General features: G+C 43.8%; 1 protein-coding gene and 1 long non-coding RNA gene across 3 annotated transcripts in view; both read left to right on the plus strand.

Moving 5' to 3' along the window:
• LOC120558795 (CMRF35-like molecule 8) overlaps positions 1–23,714 on the plus strand; it is a 64,970-nt gene that overhangs the window by 1,016 nt on the left and 40,240 nt on the right. Inside the window, exon 1 of one of the 2 annotated variants that reach the window (XM_039800057.1) lies at positions 22,048–22,223. The exons of the other annotated variant lie outside the window; for it this stretch is intronic. Coding sequence (XP_039655991.1) covers positions 22,157–22,223 — 67 coding nt within the window. The 5' untranslated portion in view covers positions 22,048–22,156. Of the gene's footprint in view, positions 1–22,047; positions 22,224–23,714 lie in introns of those variants that run through there. 2 annotated transcript variants of the gene reach the window in all.
• LOC120558815 lies at positions 1,099–18,542 on the plus strand. Its single transcript, XR_005639202.1, has 3 exons — positions 1,099–1,553; positions 10,503–10,505; positions 18,532–18,542. It is a non-coding gene; the product is annotated as an uncharacterized LOC120558815 (long non-coding RNA).

Raw genomic sequence — 23,714 nt, forward strand, 5'->3', positions numbered from 1 at the left:
CACAGAGAAACCTGGAAGGCACAGCTCTAACAGCATTTTCTAAACTACAGTTTATGAATACATCTAGTTTTTAATTCGTTTTGTTATTTTGACAATGCATGTGGACATTTTATTCTGTTATAATATTTCCATGTGTTTCATTATTGTTGACTGAATCACTTCATTGCTTTTTGAGTTGTTTTTATTCTCCGGGGAACATTAAATCAGAGTCCGACTGTGAGATTATTTTAATGCTTGAAATCTGAAATAATCCAGATCTCTGTTGTTTTAAACTGTTACCCCTCAGTCACAGACTGGTTGAACTGGGCAGCTCCCAGTATGACTTTGGGGATCTAAGTTACTGGTCAAATGTTTTAGAACACCCCAATTTTTCCAGGTTTTTATTGAAATTCATGCAGTTCAATGTCTTATTGTACTCTGAAATGAAAGAATAGAACAAATACATAATTTAAGTTAAAAAAGAAATCATGGAATCAATTTATAAACCAAAATGTATTCTACATTTTTGACTCATCAAAGTAGCCCCCTTTGGCAGATATAACAGCTGAACACACTTGTGGCATTATTTCTACAATGGAAATCAAATATTCTTCAGAATGTTCTTCCCAACTCTGTTGCAGAAGTTCCCATAAATGTGTGGCACTTGTAGATTGCTTTGCTTTCACTTTTCTGTCCAGTTCGTCCCAAACCAGCTCAATGGGGTTTAAGTCTGGTGACTGTGCTGGCCACTCCATGTTTTTAAGCTTACCATCTTGTTCTTTTTTCCTAAGGTAGTTCTGGCATAGCTTGGACTTATGTTTTGGGTCATTATCTTGCTGTAGGATGAACCCCTGACCAACTAGGCGCATACCAGGGGTACTGCATGGCCCTGCAAAATGCTGTGGTAGCCGTTTTGGTTCAGGGTGCCTTTCACTCTGTACAAATCACCGACCCTGTGTTGGGGGCCAAGAGTTGGTTAAACAGCGTTTTGGCTCAACTTGAGTTGACTGCAAGACAAAGGATCTTGGCCTACATGTAAATTCCAAAACCAGTCTCATGAAACTCATACAAGCCGCCACTTTGCAACATGGAGAAAGTGCATTTAACACGTGTGGGACAAGGCAGACTGGTGGTGAGACAAAGAACTGCTTCACGCCTATGACCAGGTTGCAGTTTTCTCATTGGTCGTCGGTCCTTGAATGCACCACCCGCCACTAGGAGGCGGAGGGAGGATAAAAGCTGTTGGGCGTGTGTTTTCTTAGCTTTTCCACCGTGACTCACGTCGCAATAGGAAGCACTCTAGTCCGGACTAGTAAACTAGAAAACCAGCATCATCTTGCTGGCCGAGTTTCGAGCTGGTACAAAGTATATTGGCCTGATATACAAAGGGGATCCGAGGAAATACTTTGTCGAAGTATTCCTTCATCTGCAGCGGGCTTAATCAGCCTGGATTTAAGAAAAGGACTGTTCTTTTTCTTGTTTGGTCGACCTGGAATCCGTTTTTCGTTCTTTTGCTCCGGACGAAACGGATTGTTAAGCTCTGGCCAAGAGACTTAACTGACAGACAACGCACAGTAAGGAGGCTTTTACACAGTTCTGGGCAGATAATAGAACTAGTGCGTTTTGTTTTGTTACTAATGAGCAAAGGGTTAGCTACCGCTGTTGCCATTAATGTGATCTGATTGTAATCATGTATGGGCCATTTCTGGTTATTAATCTGTTCTGTGAATGTATAAATTGATCATTATACTCGTTGATTTATGTTGTGTTAAGTAGCTGGGTATAACTGTAATCGCTACCTGCTAATTCATTCCTTTCATGGAATTTAGTTACTGTCTGCGATAGAATCGCGAAAATCAGCTGCTAGCTACTGGAGTGGTTATAGTGACGTTTCCCTCAGCAAAACCAAAGGTCTCAGTCCGTAGGACAGTGGCTGAGGGGAACTAGGTCATTATCAATATCTTAAGATCAGAAGTGCCTCTTTTCTTTACTCTCCTTCTCTTTCGTCCTTTACTAACACACACACACACGCACACACACACGACACAGGCTAGCCGCGCAATTACCAAGCTAACGCTGTAGCTTCACACATGGGATCTCCCTATGTTCGTACAGAGCTAAAACAGGGACTAGCTACCCGATCGGCTAAGTGTTCTCGTTGCCTAGCAACCCCCCCGGCTTCTTCAGCCCTCTCCGCGCACGCAGCACCACTACCGCCCTCTTGAGGCTAAATAGTTTTGTGCAGCTCACAGGAGTAGCCATCTTTGGAGTTGTTTTGGTGTTTAGAACTACACTCCGACACCGCCCCCTCCTTTGTCACTCACTCCCTCTCTCACACACACACACACACACACACACACACACACACACACACACACACACACACACACACACACACACACACACACACACACACACACACAGACACAGACGTGTCCATGACACATGCTGCTTTGTTTTTGCTTTGTTTTTGGTTGTGATATTATAAAAAGGTATATGAGTTTATTATTGAAGGATTATTGTTTAGCTACTGATAATTGTGGAGTTAATAAATCTTATTATACTTAATTAGCAGTTGCTTATTAAGTATTATTATTATTACTTATTATTATTTGTGTACTTGTTGTAATAATTGCTGGTCAATCAGGTCCGTGCTTGGATTCACCCTTTCCTCTATTTCCTTTTTAAAGGATTCCCACAGAAATGAGACTGTTCCACAGTTTGATTATTGGTCCCTGACTAGCAGGGTGGTGCCCCGTTTTGATTGTTTGTCGATTTGATAAAGTTATTAATAACCATATTCATAACTTTATTAATATTGATAAAACATATTTGATAATTTGCCAATGATCAAATCTGTACCCTACGAGAATCCTACACCTGCGTGATGAACCAAAGATTTAAAATTTTTATTCATCAGTCCATAACACCTTCTTCCAGTCTTCAGTAGTCCATTGACGATGTTTCTTGGCCCAGTCAAGCCTCTTTTTCTTATTCTGACGTCTTAGTAGTGGCTTTGTTGCTGCAACTCGACCTATCAAACCTGCAGCTCGAAGTCTTCTCTTTACAGTTGAAACTGAGACTTCCTTATTACGACCACTATTAAGCTGTGCTTGAAGCTGTTGTCCTGTGAGCCGCCTATCACGCAAGCTGTTGACTCTCAGAAACTTGTCTTCTGATTCTGTTGTGGCTTTGGGTCTGCCAGACCTCTTCCTGTCAGAGTTTCCCCCAGTTTCTAAGTGCCTTTTGATGGTGAAGAATACTGTACTCACTGACACCTTGACTTTCTTCGCAATTTCTCTGTAGGAAAGACCAACATTCTTAAGTGTCATGATGGTCTGTCTCTCTTCCATTGTTAATTGCCTTTTTCCCGCCATTTTTATAGCAACACACTTCTTTCTACAATACAATACTGTTCAAATAATGCTCACGAGGGTACGGTACAACAGTGTGTTCCAACAATACTTTTATACAAACAGAGGGGGTTGTAAGTAATCCAGACAAGTTGGAACACCTGTGGGAATTGGTAGCACCAACTTTCAAAGCTTGATCAATCTCCATTGCTGCAGAACAGCTTTACGTTGTTAACCCATGTCTTGTTCCCTGAAAAAGGCCTTTTTGTAAAATACTGAAATGTACATTATTTTTCAGTTTTGGGTAACCTTACTTTTTTTAACCTCAGGCAGTTCACCACTTACCTTTGTACAATTTCAAGCCATTCATTGGACTTGAACTGCTAATATTTCAATAAATTGGGGTATTCTAAAACTTTTGACCAGTAGTGTATGTATGATTTATGGAAATGTGAGACAAATCAGACTGCAACATCTTACAGGAAGTACAGATAATAACTATTGATTGTTCATCTTTTTAACAGCACTGCAGGATGGAAACATTGGTCTCATCAATGCAAAAATCATCAAGAGTACAGGAACTGAAGGAGGAAACATCACAGTTGGATGTTCCTTTACTTTATCAGGAAAAAGGAGGATCTTCTGTAAGGACGAATGTAAAGATGGAGACATTCTCATTGACACAGAAGGGGACACAGCTCAGAGAGGCAGATACAGCATTGAATATAAAGGAGGAGGTTTTCCAGTAGTTAAAACAGTTCTGTATGTGAGCATCAGAAACCTGACTCAGTCTGACTCAGGACGATACTGGTGTGGTTTGGACAGATTTTTCCAATTCTCACCATCATACCAGGAGATTGAGATCCGAGTTACAGATGGTGAGCTTACATTATTACTTAATTTTATTGATATTTATATGTTATAAAGCCTTATTATGTAATATGTGATAACCGACTGCAGCTGATTGGAATCTTGTTGCACCAAACCCATTGATGACCTTCTGCATTTAGCTGTGTGATTAAAACACATGGATGTTAGCACAGAGTTCTCTGCAGGGAGCATCTGATCATCACCACTTCTTTGGATCTCTACAATCACTATCTGACTGTTTGATTGTGTTTTTAATGTTTCACAGCTCCAACCTCTCCTCTCAGACCTTCTTCACCATCAGTCCCATCAGCCTCCACACTGATGACATCACATAATTTAAGCTCCACACCTTCATCAGCCTTCCCTGAAGCCAGTGAGCAGCCTCGACAGAAACACACATTTACTTTTTTGTTTGTATGTGAATATACTGTTATTGCAAACACATGGATGTGTATGCTTGTATGCATAGAACCTATATTTGTTGTTGGTTTAAATGTTATTAAATGGTTATAAAGTATTGATTTAAAAATATTAAGTTGATGTTACTATTAGTTGGACAACACAGCATGAATGATCTCTCAGGTCTCTCATGTACCTTGGAGTCCAGTTTATGCTGCCAGATATATTTAATAATGAACCAGGAAGTGTAAAACGAACGTGTTCTGCTCAAACAGCCCCAAGAGCTCTGCTGTATGTGGGTCTGACTCTGGTCCTCTTCTTCATCATGTTATCAGTAGCTTTGCTGATTTTCTGCAGGATGAGGGCCAGGAAACCCAAAGGTGAGACTACAGGAAAACACAACACACACACACACACACACACACACACACACACACACACACACACACACACACACACACACACACACACACGTCAACCGCTATATCAGTGAAGAAGTCATGTCACAACCATTAACACACTAAAGAGACAAACACATTTGAAAAAAACTGCTCGTAGGGCTCACCATCTCGGGAATTGTGGATGTTCATATTGCGCAACTAGGCGACTGTGCACGGAGGGTCTTTTGTAAAAATGTGGACGGGGTCTCCTAGATTGCATTGCAATGATTGGCTACAGTCCCCCCGAAAAGCTTATACTCTGGTTCAGGAGACAAGTCCAAAGAGTAAACTAATCTACAACAACAGAGCGAGAAAGAAGAGAGAAGGTCCATCCTTGTAGACGCTTTAACCTCAATCAGTATGCAGAGGTTCACGGGGACCATCCACACCGTCCAAACCGCAAAAAGCATGAAACACATTTAAATCTCTTTAATACCAAGGGGAGGGCCAACAGTTTAAAGGGAGTGCCTTGCACTGAAAGTGCGAAGGAAACTATTGTTTTTCATAAGATTATTATTATTTTTCCGAGTCCTTTGTTGCATTTTTGAGGGGGTTAGTATGCACGTAAACTCACAAAAATTTGCAAACATTTCACAACTGGTGAAAATTGCAAAGTTCTGTAGTGATTGGGCTTGGGCTTTGCCAGGGGGCGCTATGGAGCCCCCTGGCAACGCCCAAGCGTGCGCCTTAAATTAGACAAAAGTAATAAGTTAATATACCAACTTTTGAGGGAACATAGATCTCATCTTGAAGTCTATGGTGCTATTTTCAGAAAAAATTACAAAATTCTAATATTTCCGAAATCTTGGTTTTCGTGAAAAAATCTTAATTTTCCGAACACTTGTTTGAGGACTTTAGGATGCACAAAAACTCTCAAACTTTTGCAGCCATGTGCAGAATATTAAACTCCATCCATCCATCTTCGTCCGCTTATCCGGTGTCGGGTCGCAGGGGGAGCAGCTCCAGCAGGGAACCCCAAACTTCCCTTTCCCGAGCAACATTAACCAGCTCCGACTGGGGGATCCCGAGGCGTTCCCAGGCCAGGTTGGAGATATAATCCCTCCACCTAGTCCTGGGTCTTCCCCGAGGCCTCCTCCCAGCTGGACGTGCCTGGAACACCTCCCTAGGGAGGCGCCCAGGGGGCATCCTTACCAGATGCCCGAACCACCTCAACTGGCTCCTTTCGACGCCAAGGCAGCGGCTCTACTCCGAGCTCCTCACGGATGACTGAGCTTCTCACCCTATCTCTAAGGGAGACGCCAGCCACCCTCCTGAGGAAACCCATTTCGCCGCTTGTACCCTGGATCTCGTTCTTTCGGTCATGACCCAGCCTTCATGACCATAGGTGAGGGTAGGAACGAAACTGACCGGTAGATCGAGAGCTTTGCCTTTTGGCTCAGCTCTCTTTTCGTCCGCGGGGCGCGATAGATGGAATGTAATACCGCACCCGTGCGCCCGATTCTCCGACCAATCTCGCCTCCATTGTCCCCTCACTCGCGAACAAAACCCCAAGGTACTTGAACTCCTTCACTTGGGGTAAGGACTCATTCCCTACCTGGAGAAGGCATTCCATCGGTTTCCTGCTGAGAACCATGGCCTCCGATTTAGATGTGCTGATCCTCATCCCAACCGCTTCACACTCGGCCGAACCGCGTCAGTGAGTGCTGAAGGTCGCCAGGCCGATGATGCCATAAGGACCACATCATCTGCAAAAGCAGCGATGAGATCCCCAGCCCACCGAACTGCAACCCCTCCCCACCCCGACTACGCCTCGATATCCTGTCCATAAATATTACAAACAGGATTGGTGACAAACCGCGCAGCCCTGGCGGAGGCCAACCCTCACCTGAAACGAGTCCGACTTACTGCTGAGAACCCGGACACAGCTCTCACTTTGGTTCGTTACAGAGATTGGATGGCCCTGAGTAGAGACCCCCACACCCCATACTCCCGCAGCACCTCCCACAGTATCTCCGGGGGACCCGGTCATACGCCTTTCCAGATCCACAAAACACATGTAGACCGGTTGGGCATACTCCCAGGCTCCCTCCAGGATCTTGCGAGAGTGAAGAGCTGGTCCGTTGTTCCACGACCAGGACGGAATCCGCATTGTTCCTCCTCAACCTGAGGTTCGACTATCGGCCGAACCCTCCTTTGCAGCACCTTGGGTAGACATTACCAGGGAGGCTGAGAAGTGTGATACCCCTGTAATTGGCACACACCCTCTGGTCCCCTTTTAAAAAGGGAACCACCACCCCAGTCTGCCACTCCTTTGGCACTGTTCCAGACTTCCACGCGATGTTGAAGAGACGTGTCAACCAGGAAGCACCCTCCACACCCAGAGCCTTGAGCATTTCTGGACGGATCTCATCAATCCCGGGGGCTTTGCCACTGTGGAGTTGTTTGACTACACCAGTGACTTCCGCCCGGAAATCGACGACAATCCCCCGTCATCCTCCAGCTCTGCCTCTAACATAGAGGGCGTGTAGTCGGTTCAGGAGTTCCTCAAAATGCTCCTTCCACGCGCCTATTACCCCCTCAGTTGAGGTCAACAGTGTCCCATCCTTACTGTACACAGCTTGGATGGTTCACCGCTCCCCCTCCTGAGGTGGCGAACAGTTTTCCAGAAGCACTTTGGTGCCGACCGAAAGTCCTTCTCCATGTCTTCTCCAAACTTCTCCCACACCCGCTGCTTTGCCTCTTTCCCGGCAGAGGCTGCAGCCCTTCGGGCCCTTCGGTACCCTGCAACTGCCTCCGGAGTCCTCTGGGATAACATATCCCGGAAAGACTCCTTCAGTCGGACGGCTTCCCTAACCACCGGTGTCCACCACGGTGTTCGTGGGTTACCGCCCTTGGGGCACCTAAGACCCTAAGACCACAGCTCGCCGCGCCGCTTCAGCAATGGAAACTTTGAACATTGTCCAATCGGGTTCACATGCCCCCAGCCTCCACAGGGATGCACGAAAAGCTCCGCCGGAGGTGCGAGTTGAAAGTCCGTTGGACAGGGGCCTCCTCCAGACGTTCCCAATTTACCCGCACTACATGTTTGGGCTTACCAGGTCTGTCCAGAGTCTTCCCCCACCCCCTGACCCAACTCACCACCAGATGGTGACCGGTTGACAGCTCTGCCCCTCTCTTCACCTGAGTGTCCAAAACATACGGCCTCAGATCAGATGAAACAATTATAAAATCGATCATTGACCTTCGGCCTATGGTGCTCTGGTACCAGGTACACTTATGAGCATCCCTATGTTCGAACATGGTGTTCGTTATAGACAATCCATGACTAGCACAGAAGTCCAACAACAAACAACCCCTCTGGTTTAGATCAGGGAGGCCGTTCCTCCCAATCACGCCTCTCCAGGTGTCTCCATCATTGCCGATGTGCGTTGAAGTCCCCAGCAGAACAATGTAGTTCCCCCCCCGGTGCCCCATGCAGGACTCCACTCAAGGTCTCCAAGAAGGCCGAATACTCCGAACTCCTGTTTGGTGCATATGCACAAACAACAGTCAGAGTTTTCCCCCACAACCGCCAGGCGTGGGAGGCAACCCTCTCGTCCACCCGGGTAAACTCCAACGTAGCGGCTCAGCCGGGGGCTTGTTAGTGTCCCCACACGCCGCGCCCTGGAGCGCCCCCCCCCAAAGCAACTCCGGAGAAGAAAAGAGTCCAACCCCTATCCAGGAGTACGGTTCCAGAACCGAGGACCGTGCGTCGTAAGTTACGCCACACAATCTAACCGGTAGCGCCTTTCCACCTCCCGCACCAGTTCCGGCTCCTTCCCCACGCAGAGGTGACGTTCCACGTCCCCAGAGCCAGCGTCTGCTGCCCGGGTCTGGTCCGTCGAGGCCCCTGACCTTCACCGCCACCCATGTGGCAGCGCACCCGACCCCAGCGGTTCCTCCCACATGTGGTGGGCCCATGGGCTGGAGAGATGGGAGCCACGTAGCTTGTTCGGGCTGTGCCCGGCCGGGCTCCGTGGCAAACCCGGCCACCAGGCGCTCGCCGACGAGCCCGGGGGCCCCGGGCTTCCTCCGGGCAGGGTCACTCCATTTCTACCTTGTTTTTCCATTGGGGTTTTGAAATATTCTTTGTCTGGCCCCTCACCTGAGACCACTTTGCCTTGGGAGACCCTACCAGGAGCACAAAGCTCCAGACAACACAGCCCTCAGGTTCACAGAGACACACAAACCTCTCCACCACGATAAGGTGATGGTTCACGGAGGGTATTAAACTCTTTCATCTGAATTCACATTTAGGCTTGGAAGTGGTACGGTTGCTCTATAGTGCCCCTTAATTGGTTTTAGCCCTTGGGCACATTTTTGACGGCCTCAATATATACAAAAACTCACTAAAATTCGCGCCCACATAAACACCTGGGAGCTTTGAGAGACTCTACAGCGATTTGGCTCATACCTGTAAACGGGCTCCATAGCGCCCTCTAAGGCGGGGAAGGCCTCAACTTGGACATAGTTGGGAATCGGCCATTAGATGGCGCTGTTAGAATTTTTTTTTTTATTAAATAGCCACATCGTGATATAGGCCTATGGGAAACCTACTTTGTCTAACTACACATGGGCCGTTAGCCTGAGCTGCACGAAAGCTTGCATATAGACTCGGAGGACCCTCATGACAAAAAGTTATCAAAAGATTTTTGATAGCAAAAACAATGCACAAGTTATGGAGGTGTAGGTGTCGGTGTCAAAACAGGAACGGTTGTATTTTGGCAAAAGTTTTTCCGATTTACATGAAACTTAGAACGTGTCGTCTACATGTGATGTTGCGTCTGCCAGTACCCCCCAGTGCAAGAAGCGAGGGCCCGTCATCGCTGCTTGCAGCTTTAATTAGGGCCCGAGCGCCGACAGCAGCGAAGGCCCTATTGAAACTTTCTTTCTTTCTTTCTTTCTTTCTTTCTTTCTTTCTTTCTTTCTTTCTTTCTTTCTTTCTTTCTTTCTTTCTTTCTTTCTTTTTCCCGTCAAATGAATTGGCTTTTTGAGGGGCTTAACATATTCAAAACCTCACCAAATTTGGCAGTCGCATCAAGTCTGGTGAAAATTTACGTATTTTAAGGGTTTCGCGAATAGCCTCACAAAAATGGCTCTCTAGCGCCCCCTAGAAAGTCAAAAAAATTGAGCCCCTGCAGTGCGTTTAACGTAGACTCACGAAACTTACACATATGTAACATGTCAAGATGTACAAAAAACGTCATTATAGCCATACCCTAAACCCAACAGGAAGTCCGCCATTTTTAATTGAAAGTTCGAAATTAGTGCGATTTTGGCCATTTCCACATGTCATACTTTAACGAACTCCTCCTAGAGATTTCATCCGATCAACTTCAAACGCAGTCTGTGTCATCTTAAGACGTTAAAGATGAAAAGTTGTTAAAAGAAAAACTTTTCGTCATAAGGCGTGGCCGTAGCGGGGCGGCCATTTTGTGCGTTTCGCCGCCAAAACAGGAAGTGGGTGTAACTCGATTGTACATTGTCCGATTACCTCGAAACTTTTCAGGATTCATAAAAGTCCAACCGTGAGGACGATGAAAAGAAAAACTTTTCGTCAGACGGTGTGGGCGTGGCGTGGCGGCCATTTCGAGTGTTTAGCGATGAACAAAGAAGTTGTTTTAACTTGAGTGTACGTTGTCGTATCTGCCCGGAATTTCTAATGATGGACAAGAGTCCAGGCGTGAGGACACCGACAGGCCAAAATTGACTTTTGATCATAGCGCCCCCCGCGGGCACCAGGAAATGTGCCTTATATGACAAACATCATCCAATTTACATGAAACTCAGAATGTGTGGTCTACATGTGATAGTGAGCCGCCCCCTATAATATGACCACGCCCACTTACTCAGGCCACGCCCCTTTTCATAACATATGACCTATTTGTTGCAGACCCTTGTGTGAGGTATCATTGAACTGGTAGATGGTTTGGCCCGCCCCCTAAGCTTAAGCCACGCCCCCTTTCATAACATTTGAACCATTTAAGGTTGACCCTTGTGTGAGATGTCATTGAACTCAGCAGAGACTTCCTTATTCATTGGTGATGGTTTGGCCCACCCCCTATGCTTAAGCCACCCCCCCTTTCATAAAACCTTACCCATCTAAGGTAGAGTCTTGTGTGAGGTATAATTGAACTCAACAGAGAGTTCCTTTTTAATTGGTGATGGTTTGACCCGCCCCCTATGGTTAAGCCACACCCCCTTTCATAACTTTTGACCCGTTTAAGGTAGAGTCTTATGTGAGGTATCATTGAACTCAGCAGAGACTTCCTTTTTAATTGGTGATGGTTTGACCCGCCCCCTACGCTTTTGCCACGCCCCTTTTCACAGCTAATGAACCGTATGACGTAGAGTCTTGTGTGAGCTATCGTTGAACTCGGCGGGGAGTTCCCTTTTCATGTTGACGATTTGCGGTGTCTGAGTGCCGCGCAAATGCACGGTCGCAAGGAGCGGCGTCCGCTGGTAACCCCGACGTGCGCAGAGGCGCGAGGGCCCATCCATCGCTGCTCGCAGATTTAATTAGGGCCCGAGCGCCGACAGCTTCGAAGGCCCTATTGAAACTGAAGGAATTATTGTTTCTTTTTTTTTTCCGTCAAATGAATTGGCTTTTTGAGGGGCTTAACATATTCAAAAACTCACCACATATGGCGTTCGCATCAAGTCTGGTGAAAATGTACGCATTTTAAGGGTTTCGCGAATACCCACACAAAAATGTCTCTCTAGCGCCCCCTAGAAAGTTAAAAAAATTTAGCCCCTGCAGTGCGTTTAACGTAGACTCACGAAACTTGGTACACATATGATACATGTCAAGATGTACAACAAACTTCATTACAGCCATACCCTAAACCCAACAGGAAGTCCGATATTTTGATTTCAAAGGTCGAAATTAGTGCGATTTTGGCCATTTCCACATGTCGTACTTTAACAAACTCCTCCTATAGATTTCATCTGATCAACTTTAAACTCGGTCTGTGCCATCTTAAGATGTTAAAGATGAAAAGTTGTTAAAAGAAAATCTTTTCGTCATAGGGCGTGGCCGTGGTGGGGCGGCCATTTTGTGCGTTTAGCCGCCGAAACAGGAAGTGGGTGTAACTCGAGTGTACGTTGTCCGATTACCTCGAAACTTGTCAGGATTCATAAGAGTCCAACCCTGAGGACAAATAAAGGCCGATACTTACTTAAAGTCATAGCGCCCCCTAGTGGCAACAGGAAGTAGGCCTAAAAGTCAAGGTGCTATAATTAACGGACTCCTCCTAGAGATTTCATCTGATGGACTTCAAACTTGGTCTGTACCATCCCAACACCTTAACGATGAAAAGTTATTAAAAGAAAAACTTTTCGTCAGACGGTGTGGGCGTGGCGTGGCGGCCATTTTGAGTGTTTAGCAATGAACAAAGAAGTTGTTGTAACTTGAGTGTACGTTGTCGTATCTGCCCGAAATTTCTCACGATGGACAAGGGTCCAGGCCTGAGGACACCTACAGGCCAAAATTGACTTTTGGTCACAGCGCCCCCCCCTGGCCACAGGAAATGCGCCTTATATGACAAACATCATCCGATTTACATGAAACTTAGAATGTGTGGTCTATATGTGATAGTGAGCCGCCCCCTATAATATGACCACGCCCACTTACTCAGGCCACGACCCCTTTCATAACATTTGAACCGTTTAAGGTAAAGTCCTGTGTGAGGTGTCATTGAAGTCAGCACAGACTTCGTTTTTAATTGGTCATGGTTTGACACGCCCCCTATGCTTAAGCCCCGCCCCTTTTCTTAAAATTTGAACCGTTTAAGATAGACCATTGTGTGAGGTATCATTGAACTCAGCAGAGACTTCCTTTTTATTGGTGATGGTTTGGCCTGCCCCCTATGCTTTGGCCACGCCCCCTTTCACAGCTAATGAACCTCATGACGTAGAGTCTTGTGTGAGGTATCGTTGAACTCGGCGGGGAGTTGCCTTTTCATTGGTGACAATTTGCGGCGTCTGAGTGAAGCGCAAATGCACGGTTGCAAGGGAAGGAGTCCGCCGGTAACCCCGAAGCGCACTCAGGCGCAAGGGCCCGTCCATCGCTGCTCGCAGCTTTAATTGTTTCTTTCTATTCTTTTCCTGTCAAATGAATTGCCTTTTTGAGGGACTTAACATATTCAAAAACTCACCAAATTTGGCGGTCGCATCAAGTCTGGTAAAAATGTATGTATTTTAAGAGTTTCAGGAATAGGTGCACAAAAATGGCTCGCTAGCGCCCCCTACAAAGTTAAGAAAATTGAGCCCCTCCAGTGCGTTTAACGTAGACTCACAAATCTTGGTACACATATGTAACATGTCAAGATGTACAAGAAACGTCATTAGAGCCATACCCTACACCCAACAGGAAGTCCGCCAATTCAAAGTTCGAAATTAGTGTGATTTTGGCCATTTTCACATGTCGTACTTTAACGAACTCCTCCTAGAGATTTCATCCGATCAACTTCAAACTCGGTCTGTGCCATCTTAAGATGTTAAAGATGAAAAGTTGTTAAAAGAAAAACTTTTCGTCCTAGGGCGTGGGCGTGGGCGTGGCGGGGCGGCCATTTTGTGCGTTTTGCCGCCGAAACAGGAAGTGGGTGTAACTCGAGTGTACGTTGTCCAACTGGCTCAAAACTTTTCAGGATTCATAAGAGTCCAACCCTGAGGACAAATAAAGGCCAATATTTACTGAAAGTCATAACGCCCCCTAGTGGCAACAGGAAGTAGGCCTAAAAGTCAAGGTGCTATACTTTAACGAACTCCTCCTACAGATTTCATCCAATGGACTTCAAACTTGGTATGTACCATCGCAGCACCTTAACGATGAAAAGTTATTAAAAGAAAAACTTTTCGTCAGACGGTGTGGGTGTGGTGTTGCGGCCATTTTGAGTGTTTAGCGATGAACAAAGAAGTTGTTGTAACTTGAGTGTACGTTGTCGTATCTGCCTGAAATTTCTCACAATTGACAAGGGTCCAGGTCTGAGGACACCTACAGGCCAAAATTGACTTTTGGTGATAGCACCCCCCGCTGGCAAAAGGAAATGCGCCTTATATGACAAACATCATCCGATTTACATGAAACTTATAATGTGTGGTCAACATGCGATACTGAGCCGCCCCCTATAGTTTAACCACGCCCACTTACTCAAGCCACGCCCGCTTTGATAACATTTGAACCGTTTAAGGTAGAGTCTTGTGTGAGGTGTCATTGAACTCAGCAGAGAGTTCCTTTTTAATTGGTGTTGGTTTGACCCGCCCCCTATGCTTTAGCCACGCCCCTTTTCACAGCTAATGAAGCGTATGATGCAGAGTCTTGTGTGAGGTATCGTTGAACTCGGCAGGGTGTTCCCTAGTTATTGGTGACGATTTGCGGCATCTGAGTGCCGCGCAAATGCACGGTCGAAAGGAGCGGCATCCGGCGGTAACCCTGATGCGCGCAGAGGTGCGAGGGCCCGTCCATCGCTGCTTGCAGCTTTAATACTGTTTTAAATCTCATATATAGAACCTTTAAAGGTGCAATATGTAATATTGTGTGTAATACTGGCAGCTAGCGGTTAAAATAGTTACTGCAGTACAAATTCAAAATACTGGAGAGTCGTTTCCCCCGCCCCCTCCTGCCCAGACTCGAAGTTCACGGAGGTTGCCAGGCTGAGACCGCAGCATTCACAACAATGTTGCTAGATGCTTTTCTCACATAGCCAGACATTACTTCACAGCACAGCAGAGTAGCTAACGTTAGATGCTAGTCTCACATAGCCAGACATTACTCCACAGCACGAAGCGTAACGTTAGATTCTGGCTATATTGACAGTCATAAAAGCCCGTGCTCATTCGGGGCTCTGTAACCAACTGACAGACACACTTTTTCGGTTTAAAATTACAGTATGAACCGCTAAAAACACAACAACCTCACCGTTCTCTCCACACGCCAGTCAGGCACACTTCCTCGGCTTAGAATTACAATACGAAACGCTAAATATACCACTACCTTGACGACGGAACACACTTCATTGGCTTAGAATTACGGCAACAATCGCTAAACACACTGCAAACTCACAGTCCTCTCTTTCCGATTTACAGCCCCCCTCTCATGGTTTAAAATAACTCACCGTTGTCGGCTCCAGCCGCTGAAGAGGCTACATGCTGTAAACAGCCATGGGCTTGCCTGGTCCCCCGGTAACGTTAGCAGTAAGCAGGGTTAGCAAGGCAGCGTTAGCCAGGACCAGTCGGGATCACTTTACTGTCTCAATTGTTTTTGCAAGTAACCAACTCCGGTACTCTAGCTATATAATTCAATGTGAGTACACAAATGTTGAAATGACAAAAAATGCCCCTAGTAGCTGTGATAAATTAGCCTGAAGCTAATGCTTACCGGTTCAGGAGGAAATAAGCCAATTCTGCGTCCTTTTGGGCTCTAAGCTGTCTCCATCTTTCAAATACATCTCCAATATTTACCAGGGGGTTGTTACGTCTCTGGTCACGCAACTGTTAGAAAAATGCTGTTTTCTTTTTTTTAGGTCGGGTAGAATCTATCTCTGTTGATCCTGTTCGTTTGTTTGCTGCTTTCATGGCTGTACTACCGTTACAGCTGTAGCGTGCTGGGTTTACGTTTTTACAGGTATATCTGGCAACCCAGCCTGGCTGTCAAACTGGGCCGTTGATAACAACACACAGATCAAAACATAAACATAAATTCCGTCACGGAATGTAAATTTCAAAAAGAAAAATACTGAAATTAGCATTGTTGTCAGAAAAGATAGTATTTCAGTTTAACATGTTTCCTTAATATCTGATGAGGCATTGGTGTCATTTTTGGATTTATCACAGTACAAATAATACATATTGGACCTTTAAGGTCTCCCCAAATGGTTTAGTCAGCTCTTTTTTTTAAAATGAAGTCACAAAATGTTTTTTTATGAAGTCATCTCTTTATTCTAATCCTCTGAACTGCATGTTTTTCAGAACCTGGTCTGGAAACTGAGTACTCTAATGTGACAGATGTGAGTTTGGGTTCATCTCGACATCTCAGCATCATTAGTGTTTGAGAAACCAGCTGATATTAATACAAATCCCTGTTCTCTTCCTGCAGGCCAACCGAGTGTATGAGGAGATCAGAGAGGACAGACAGAGCACATCTCCTCCTGTAGAAGTGTCTACAGTTTACACTTACGCCAAATACACCAAACCAGATGGAGTGGAAACCACAGAGGAGTACAGCTTAGTCGCTGCACCCACTTCTCAGAAGAAAGTAAGTCAAAAGTCTGGTAGGGTTTTAGGTTTTAGTAAACACCTTCAGGCTGGAGCTGATAGGTACTAGTTTTTATTTACACAGCTGTTTCTCTATCTGTTAAGGTTCAGGAAAGTTGAGGACCCAAAGGCAGAGAGCAGGCAGGCAGGAAAAAGTTTGAGGTGGAAGATTATTAGTCCATTAAAACAAAATACAAATTAACAAAGGGAGTCCTGAAAGTGGCAGGCAAAAAAATAATCCAGAGTGTAGAAAACAAAAACAGGGAATCCATAACACAAGAGCAGAAACTTGAGAACAAAGGAAATCCAGGGAGCAAAGAACCAGACATGCACGGACAGTGGGAGACACGACAGGCACGAGCAAACACAAAAACACACAAATGATCTGACACCGGACAGGGGGAAGACAAAGACTAAATACACAGGCTAACGAGGAAACACAACACAGGTGACACAAGGCTTGGAAACACATTAGGGCAATCACAAGGGGGGGAAAACACAGGAAGTAAAACAAGACAAGACAGAAAACAAGACCGTCAAAATAAAACAGGAAACAGGGCAAAAATACAAAACAGAAAATCCAAAATAAGACAAAACACCCCTAACCCTAACACTATCCCTTGCACCTACCTATCTTTGGTGATCATGATCATGTAATAATGTTCATTTGCATTTTTATGTTTGGATGCAGGCTTTGAGACGTGGCCTGAGACAAATGAAAATGTTATTGTACAGCAAAGGACTTTTTTTTGATGCAGTGTCAGAATAGAGAGAAGATTATGGACAAAAATAGGATTTTAAATGAGCTTAATGTTTTCAAAATTAAAATGAAATCTAGTTCTTTACTCAGGGAATGTTAAGATAAATCAATATAGCTGGAGGAGAACTTCCATCTGTCTATTTTGTTCATCAAGAGAGAAAAGCAACCTATTGAGGAACAGGAACCAGGCCAGTTTGTGATCATACTGTACTGTATCTAAAGCCATTGAGAATGAAGTGTGAACAGAGAGAGAGGGAGGAAAAGGTGTGGCACTGATACAGATATTCATGTTAAAAAATAGATTCAGTGATAAAACCCTGTGAAGAGTTTACATCAGGGGGGTCAAACTCATTTTCACTAAGGGCCACACTGGAAAAAGAGAATCACACCAAGGACCAGACATGTAGAGTTTATTTGTTTTTGTTCAGACTTTTTTGTGGCTTTCAGACATTTGTCATGCGTTTGTTGCTTTTTCCGACATTTTTTCTACGCTTTTTGTCACATTTTTGTTGACATTATAGAATTTAGCAAATCAAGCAAAACAATGATACATTTTTTTTTAACAACAACCTGTTTCACAGCCTGAATATGAAAACTCTCTCTCTGCTTCTGGGGGAATTTCTGCATCTCAGAGTCGGCAAATCTGCCATAATCTGGTTTGAATGTCAGGTAATTGTAGTTTAAAAAACACTTTCCTGTGTTTTTGGTTTGGCGCACAACTAAAGGCGGGCCAAAATCTATTGTGAACCCAAATTAATATACGGGCCGGATTTAAATCTGCAAGGGGCCGGATTTGGCCCTTGGGCCTTGAATTCGACACGTGGTCTACATGAAGCAGCTCACGCTGAAATGATGCTCTTGTGAAGAAACAGGCGAGTAAAGTCAGGTGATAAAGTTTGAGCTTTGTGTTTTCTTGCAGACTGAAGACGACTGGAGTGACGTCACCTACTCTGAGCTGGATCTTCCCAACGGTACAGCTGCCTCGCTGCACAGCGCCCCCTGTGGTGACGCAGATAACGTGGTCTACTCTGTTCCTCGGGTAGAAGCCAGCTCGGCCGGCACGCACGAGCCTTCCCTCCTCTGTACTCTACTGTTACTTTACATCAGCTGTAGCTTCAACGCTGTCAGCGCCACATTTACTCTCTCAGGGGCCAACAGGGGACACAAATTGCTTTGAATGAGTCACATTCACTCAAAGAAATCTGTTTTTATCGTTATTGGGGGAAACTTTGTCAGTTATATCTCACATTATGTTTTTTTTTTTTAAGATGAAATTCTTTTTTATGTGTTTATTGCTTTTGCAAGTATATGTTCTTATAACAGTTATGCATTATATAATTTTATACTATATTTATTCTGTACTTTTCAAACTGTAGTGAATGTGTTTAGGTGCTGAATCCAGTCATCATGAAAACAATGCCATGTACAATTTTAAGTTCCTGATCTTCTGATACCAAATAGGACTATTTGGTATCAGAAGATCAGGAACTTAATGTTTTTTGTTCATGAATATGTAACATACATACTCATGAACTTTGTATGAATTGAACATTGGTAGTTTTCTGGCAGTCACCATTATTTTTGCATCAGTGTGATTCACTAAAATAATCTTTGCAATCCAAAAGTTTGAACTAAATCACATTATACAATAATTAAAATAATCTGATCTATTGGCTGTAGCAGACAAGAAGCAGCTAGCCACCTGTAAGGTCACCCACCTGTCCCTCAACACAGCCACACCCTAACAATGCTGAACTTTGAATCTGTGATAAGCAGTATGTTTTGGGAATTATTGGGCAAACATTCCATATATCCTTTCCAATATTCCAATCATCTTTCAGTATATTGTAATTCAAGTTCTCTGACAGAAAAATAGACTTCTGCACCTCCTCTAGAAAATCTAGCCTGTGATGGGAGACTTTGGCGTCATGTCTCAGCCCCCCCAGGTTTCTGCTTGGTAAACACTGAAGGGGCCGCTGATTTCTTCATCTCACCGTTACCTGAAATAACAACATGGATTTTTAATGCAGGTCTGTTTTCAGTCTGAATGCTCGCTAAGGCTTCAACACTTGAATTATGAGAGGACATTAAGGGATTACACTGTACCAATTGTTACTGCAGAGTTTCTATAGACACAAGCTGTAACAACTTTTAAAATTATAATAAATCAAATTTTTGTTGTTGCATAAAGTATCAGTTTTATACAGGAAAATAAAAACAAAAAAGTCAGCTGCCATTTAGTTTACTTCAATCAAAATGCAATGCCAAAATGGATTTTTGAAAAAAGTTGATCATTTGAAGCTGGTTAAACTGGTAGATAAAAAAAAAGAATGAACATAGAAGACTCAATATAAGACTCAAAAATGTGTTAACAAGGTAGAGATTTTATAGTCATACATTGATTTTACAAAAATATGACTTCCCACTTACAGATACAACCAAATCTAGTTTTAATGTTAAATCAGACATAAACTCGCAGAATAAAGAAAAGACAGCTCCGGAGCTGGCCAGATGCCAGCATAATGAAAGTATATTTACAGTTTGAATTTCTTCAAGTCACTTATAAAACAGCTACCCCAAGGTCTTATAAAGCTAACAATGGTGTCCAATTTAAATTTAAGGCATTTTTGTGAACATGAGGGGTCTCTTTAGGAGGAGCTGCTAGCTAGACTATGTGTCCCTTTTAATCCTATGGGAAAAGATTGTTGCTACACTTTCGGCATAACTGTCATATATTTACATTTTGAATTTCGGCACGACATGTATATCACAGCTACCATAAATTCTTAACAAAGCTGTCAGATTTCAATTTAATGCATTTTTGTGAATTTTAGAGGAGGCAAGCTAGCTAGCTCTCATTGATAGAGCTCCATACAGCTCACTCGTGGACAAGAGGCGTTTATTTTCCCGATCGTTAAATAACTCAACATATATCCATCATAAGATTAACTGGAACCTGTGGTAAGAGATTGCGGGCGTAACAAGCTCGCTGACCGCGCTCTCACTCACACACACCGACCATTTAGCAGGATGAGGGGAGCTGCAGGCCCTGGAGCTCTGTCAGCGCAGCGGCTTTTGGTAGTCCACTAACCCAGAATAGGTGACTTTGCGCGGGTATCGAGCACCGTGGGCTGCCAGCCGTGACGGAGCTCCATCTACCTCACAACAGGCCGGGTTAGCCATCAATTTTCGTAAAACGGTCCATATTTGACCTCTACATAGTTGATTTCTTGCATATAACAGGCTCAGACGTGAATTTAGTGGTAAAATAGCAGATGAACAATGTATATAATTTCTGAGATCTGCGCGACCTATTCAGAAGACTAAGATGACCTCAGATCAGTGGTGTAGCCTATGTAAATGTTTGGGCGTGACAAAGGTAGAGACTAGAGCCAAATGAGGAGGAGCCGCCGAGTTGACGTCAACTCGGTGGCTTGTTGAGATTCGCCCGTTTTCAGAGGCAGTTTCAAATTGTGAGATTTGCTGAGGAAAGGGGTGTCAATGGGATTTAGAGGTTCTATGTATGTACTATTTACTCACCAAACTGTCGTTATTCAACTATGACAAGGTAAAATCGGTTTTGCATTCTATCACCCCTTTAAACAAAATGCTTGGTTCATAGGTTCACATTTTGTTTTAATAAAACATTTTTAAATGTTGCTTTTGATGCTGTTTGTTATGATTGTTTGATATTTGAGGCTTATTTTAGAGCTGAGGATGGATGTTGAAGTGGTGAAATAGAAGAAAAACAAATGCACTTAAATAAATATCTATTATATAAAATAAAATGTTTCATAGATTTACATTTTGTCTAAATAACATTTTTAACTGTTCTTTTTCATATCTTATATGACAGTACGATTTCTTACATGTTTTGTTCAGCTATTTTAGGGACTGTAAACTAATTATTTTGGTGGGAGGGAGGCTTAATCTTATATTCCTAAAAAGCCCATTGCAGCCTTTTCAGTATTTTCTTTGGAAAAAAAAGTTCATTACCCTCTTAACATTTTATAAAAACAATATATTTAAGGCAAACAGTAAAACTGCAGCTACTCTCCAGTTTTGGATAAAGAGATGGTAAATGGTTTGGCATGTTACCGTGGCGACGGCTCTGTTGGCGCTGATGGACTTTAGCACCTCAATATATTTTAGCCAGAATAAATGAGAAAAATATAATCATGGGATGAGTAAAATATAAGACACCCTCCCCTGCTCTCCTAAATAATAAAGACTACACTCCCCAAGCAGAAATGAACATATAATATAATTTATTTTCCTTAACGTAACTCTCACTCAATAATTTTTATGCTTATCATCATATGTGTCATTCGTACCGGTTTGACAGTTTATGTTGATTTGCTCCAAACAAACAAACAAACAAACTTTCTGTCCTTCTGACTGTGTCTGGATGTGTTTTGAGCCAGATTCATAAAGCCCAGGATAAACTCAAACTTTGACTTTGTATGTAATCGTGCTGTCTCTAAAACTGACCTCCCATTCTGTCTGAACACAGGAATGTTTCCATGTGTTTCATTATTGTTGACTGAATCACTTCATTACTTTTTGAGTTGTTTTTATTCTCTGATGAACATTAAATCAGAGTCCGACTGTGAGATTATTTTAATGCTTGAAATCTGAAAGAATCCAGATCTCTGTTGTTTTAAACTGTTACCCCTCAGTCACAGACTGGTTGAACTAGGCAGCTCCCAGTATGACTGTGGGGATCTATGTATGATTTATGGAAATGTGAAACAAATCAGACTGCAGCATCTTACAGGAAGTACAGATATTAACTATTGATTGTTCATCTTTTTAACAGCACTGCAGGATGGAAACATTGGTCTCATCAATGCAGAAGTCATCAAGAGTTCAGGAACTGAAGGAGGAGACATCACAGTTGGATACTCCTTCTCTTTCTCTGGAAAGAGGAGAATCTTCTGTAAGGATAAATGTAAAGATGGAGACATTCTCATTAACACAGAAGAGGACACAGCTCAGAGAGGCAGATACAGCATCGAATATAAAGAATATTTTCCAGTATCTATAACAATTCTTTATGTGAGCATCAGAAACCTGATTAGGTCTGACTCAGGACGGTACAGATGTGGTTTGGTCAGATTTTCCCATTCTGGTTATCATACCAGGAGATTGAGATCCGAGTTACAGATGGTGAGTTTCTACTGAGAGTCATGTTATTAACTGTTCACTGACAGCTGCTGATGATTCAAATAACTCAACATGTTTAGTCTAACAGTTGTATTTAGAGCTGCATATTTTCATCATTGTGAACTCTGATAAATGCTCCTTTAACAGTTGATGTGTAAAATATGTGATGAACTCAGACGGTCCCACACTGCAGCTGATTGGAATCTTGTTGCACCAAACCCATTGATGACCTTCTGCATTTAGCTGTGGGATTAAAACACATGGATGTTAGCACAGAGTTCTCTGCAGGGAGCATCTGATCATCACCACTTCTGTTTCCCTCTCATGTACAAATGTTTAATGTTGACAACTTCTGCTTTCACATCACATAATTACATATCCAGAAATGGTGCCACAGTATAAGTTGCTGTTTCTGTATTTTGACTGTATTTTTGTGTTCAGATTAACATCTATGAGAACTGCCCTCCACTCTCCACCCGTGCAGACTCCACCTACCAGAGTCTGGATCCAGCCTCCAGGGATCCAGACCACATCTACTCTACTCTCTCTTAGATACAACACCTATGATGATGTCAGCAAGAGTTTCTGCTGAATGCACAGCGAAGCTTGGCTGCTGCTCATGGCAGTGAAGGATTTTATTACCAACCAGAAGCATTTCTAGGACTTGAGGAGGTTCAGGACTTAGCCCGGACCCATTTAAAGGAACACGCCGACTTATTGGTACTTTAGCTTATTCACCGTATCCCCCAGAGTTAGACAGAGTAGAAGTCCATACATACCCTTCTCATCTCCGTGCGTGTCGTAACTCTGTCTGACGCACCCACCGCTAGCCTAGCTTAGCACAGATGCTGGAGGTAACCGGCTCCATCTAGCCTACTGCTCCCAATAAGTGACAAAATAACGCCAACATTTTCCTATTTACATGTTGTGATTTGTATAGTCACAGCGTTTACAAATAACAAGGTCACGTGAGACACAGCCATCTTCTAACCGAATATAAACTGGGAACTATATTCTCAGAAGGCAAAGCACTGCTACTTCTGCTACCTGGGCGGAGTGATTTGCTTGCAGCACCTGAGAAGCCCCGTGGTGAGGAGCAGAGGGTAACAACGGTGCTTTTCAGGTGTTGCGCACTCCGCCCAAGTAGCAGTTCTACTAGTGTTACCGATCCAGGCCTAGGGGAAATCTGGACCGGCAGCAATGGCTACACAGGCTAGGAAGCACTGCGTAGCTTAGGAAAACTGGGAACTGTGAATCAATAGATAGAGAGCACAATGTTAGCGTGTTGCTCACGGCAAAGCTTGCAGCACCTGAGAAGCCCCGTGGCCATCTAGGGCTTGGCAGTATATCCATATTATACCATTATCGTGATATGAGACTAGATATCGTCTTAGATTTTGGATGTTATCATATTTTTATATGGTAAGTGTTGTATTTTCCTGGTTTTAAAGGCTGCAGTTACAGCAAAGTGATGAGTCACTTTCTGAAATTACC

Source organism: Perca fluviatilis, chromosome 5 (assembly GCF_010015445.1).
Source record: "Perca fluviatilis chromosome 5, GENO_Pfluv_1.0, whole genome shotgun sequence".
NCBI lineage: Eukaryota > Metazoa > Chordata > Actinopteri > Perciformes > Percidae > Perca > Perca fluviatilis.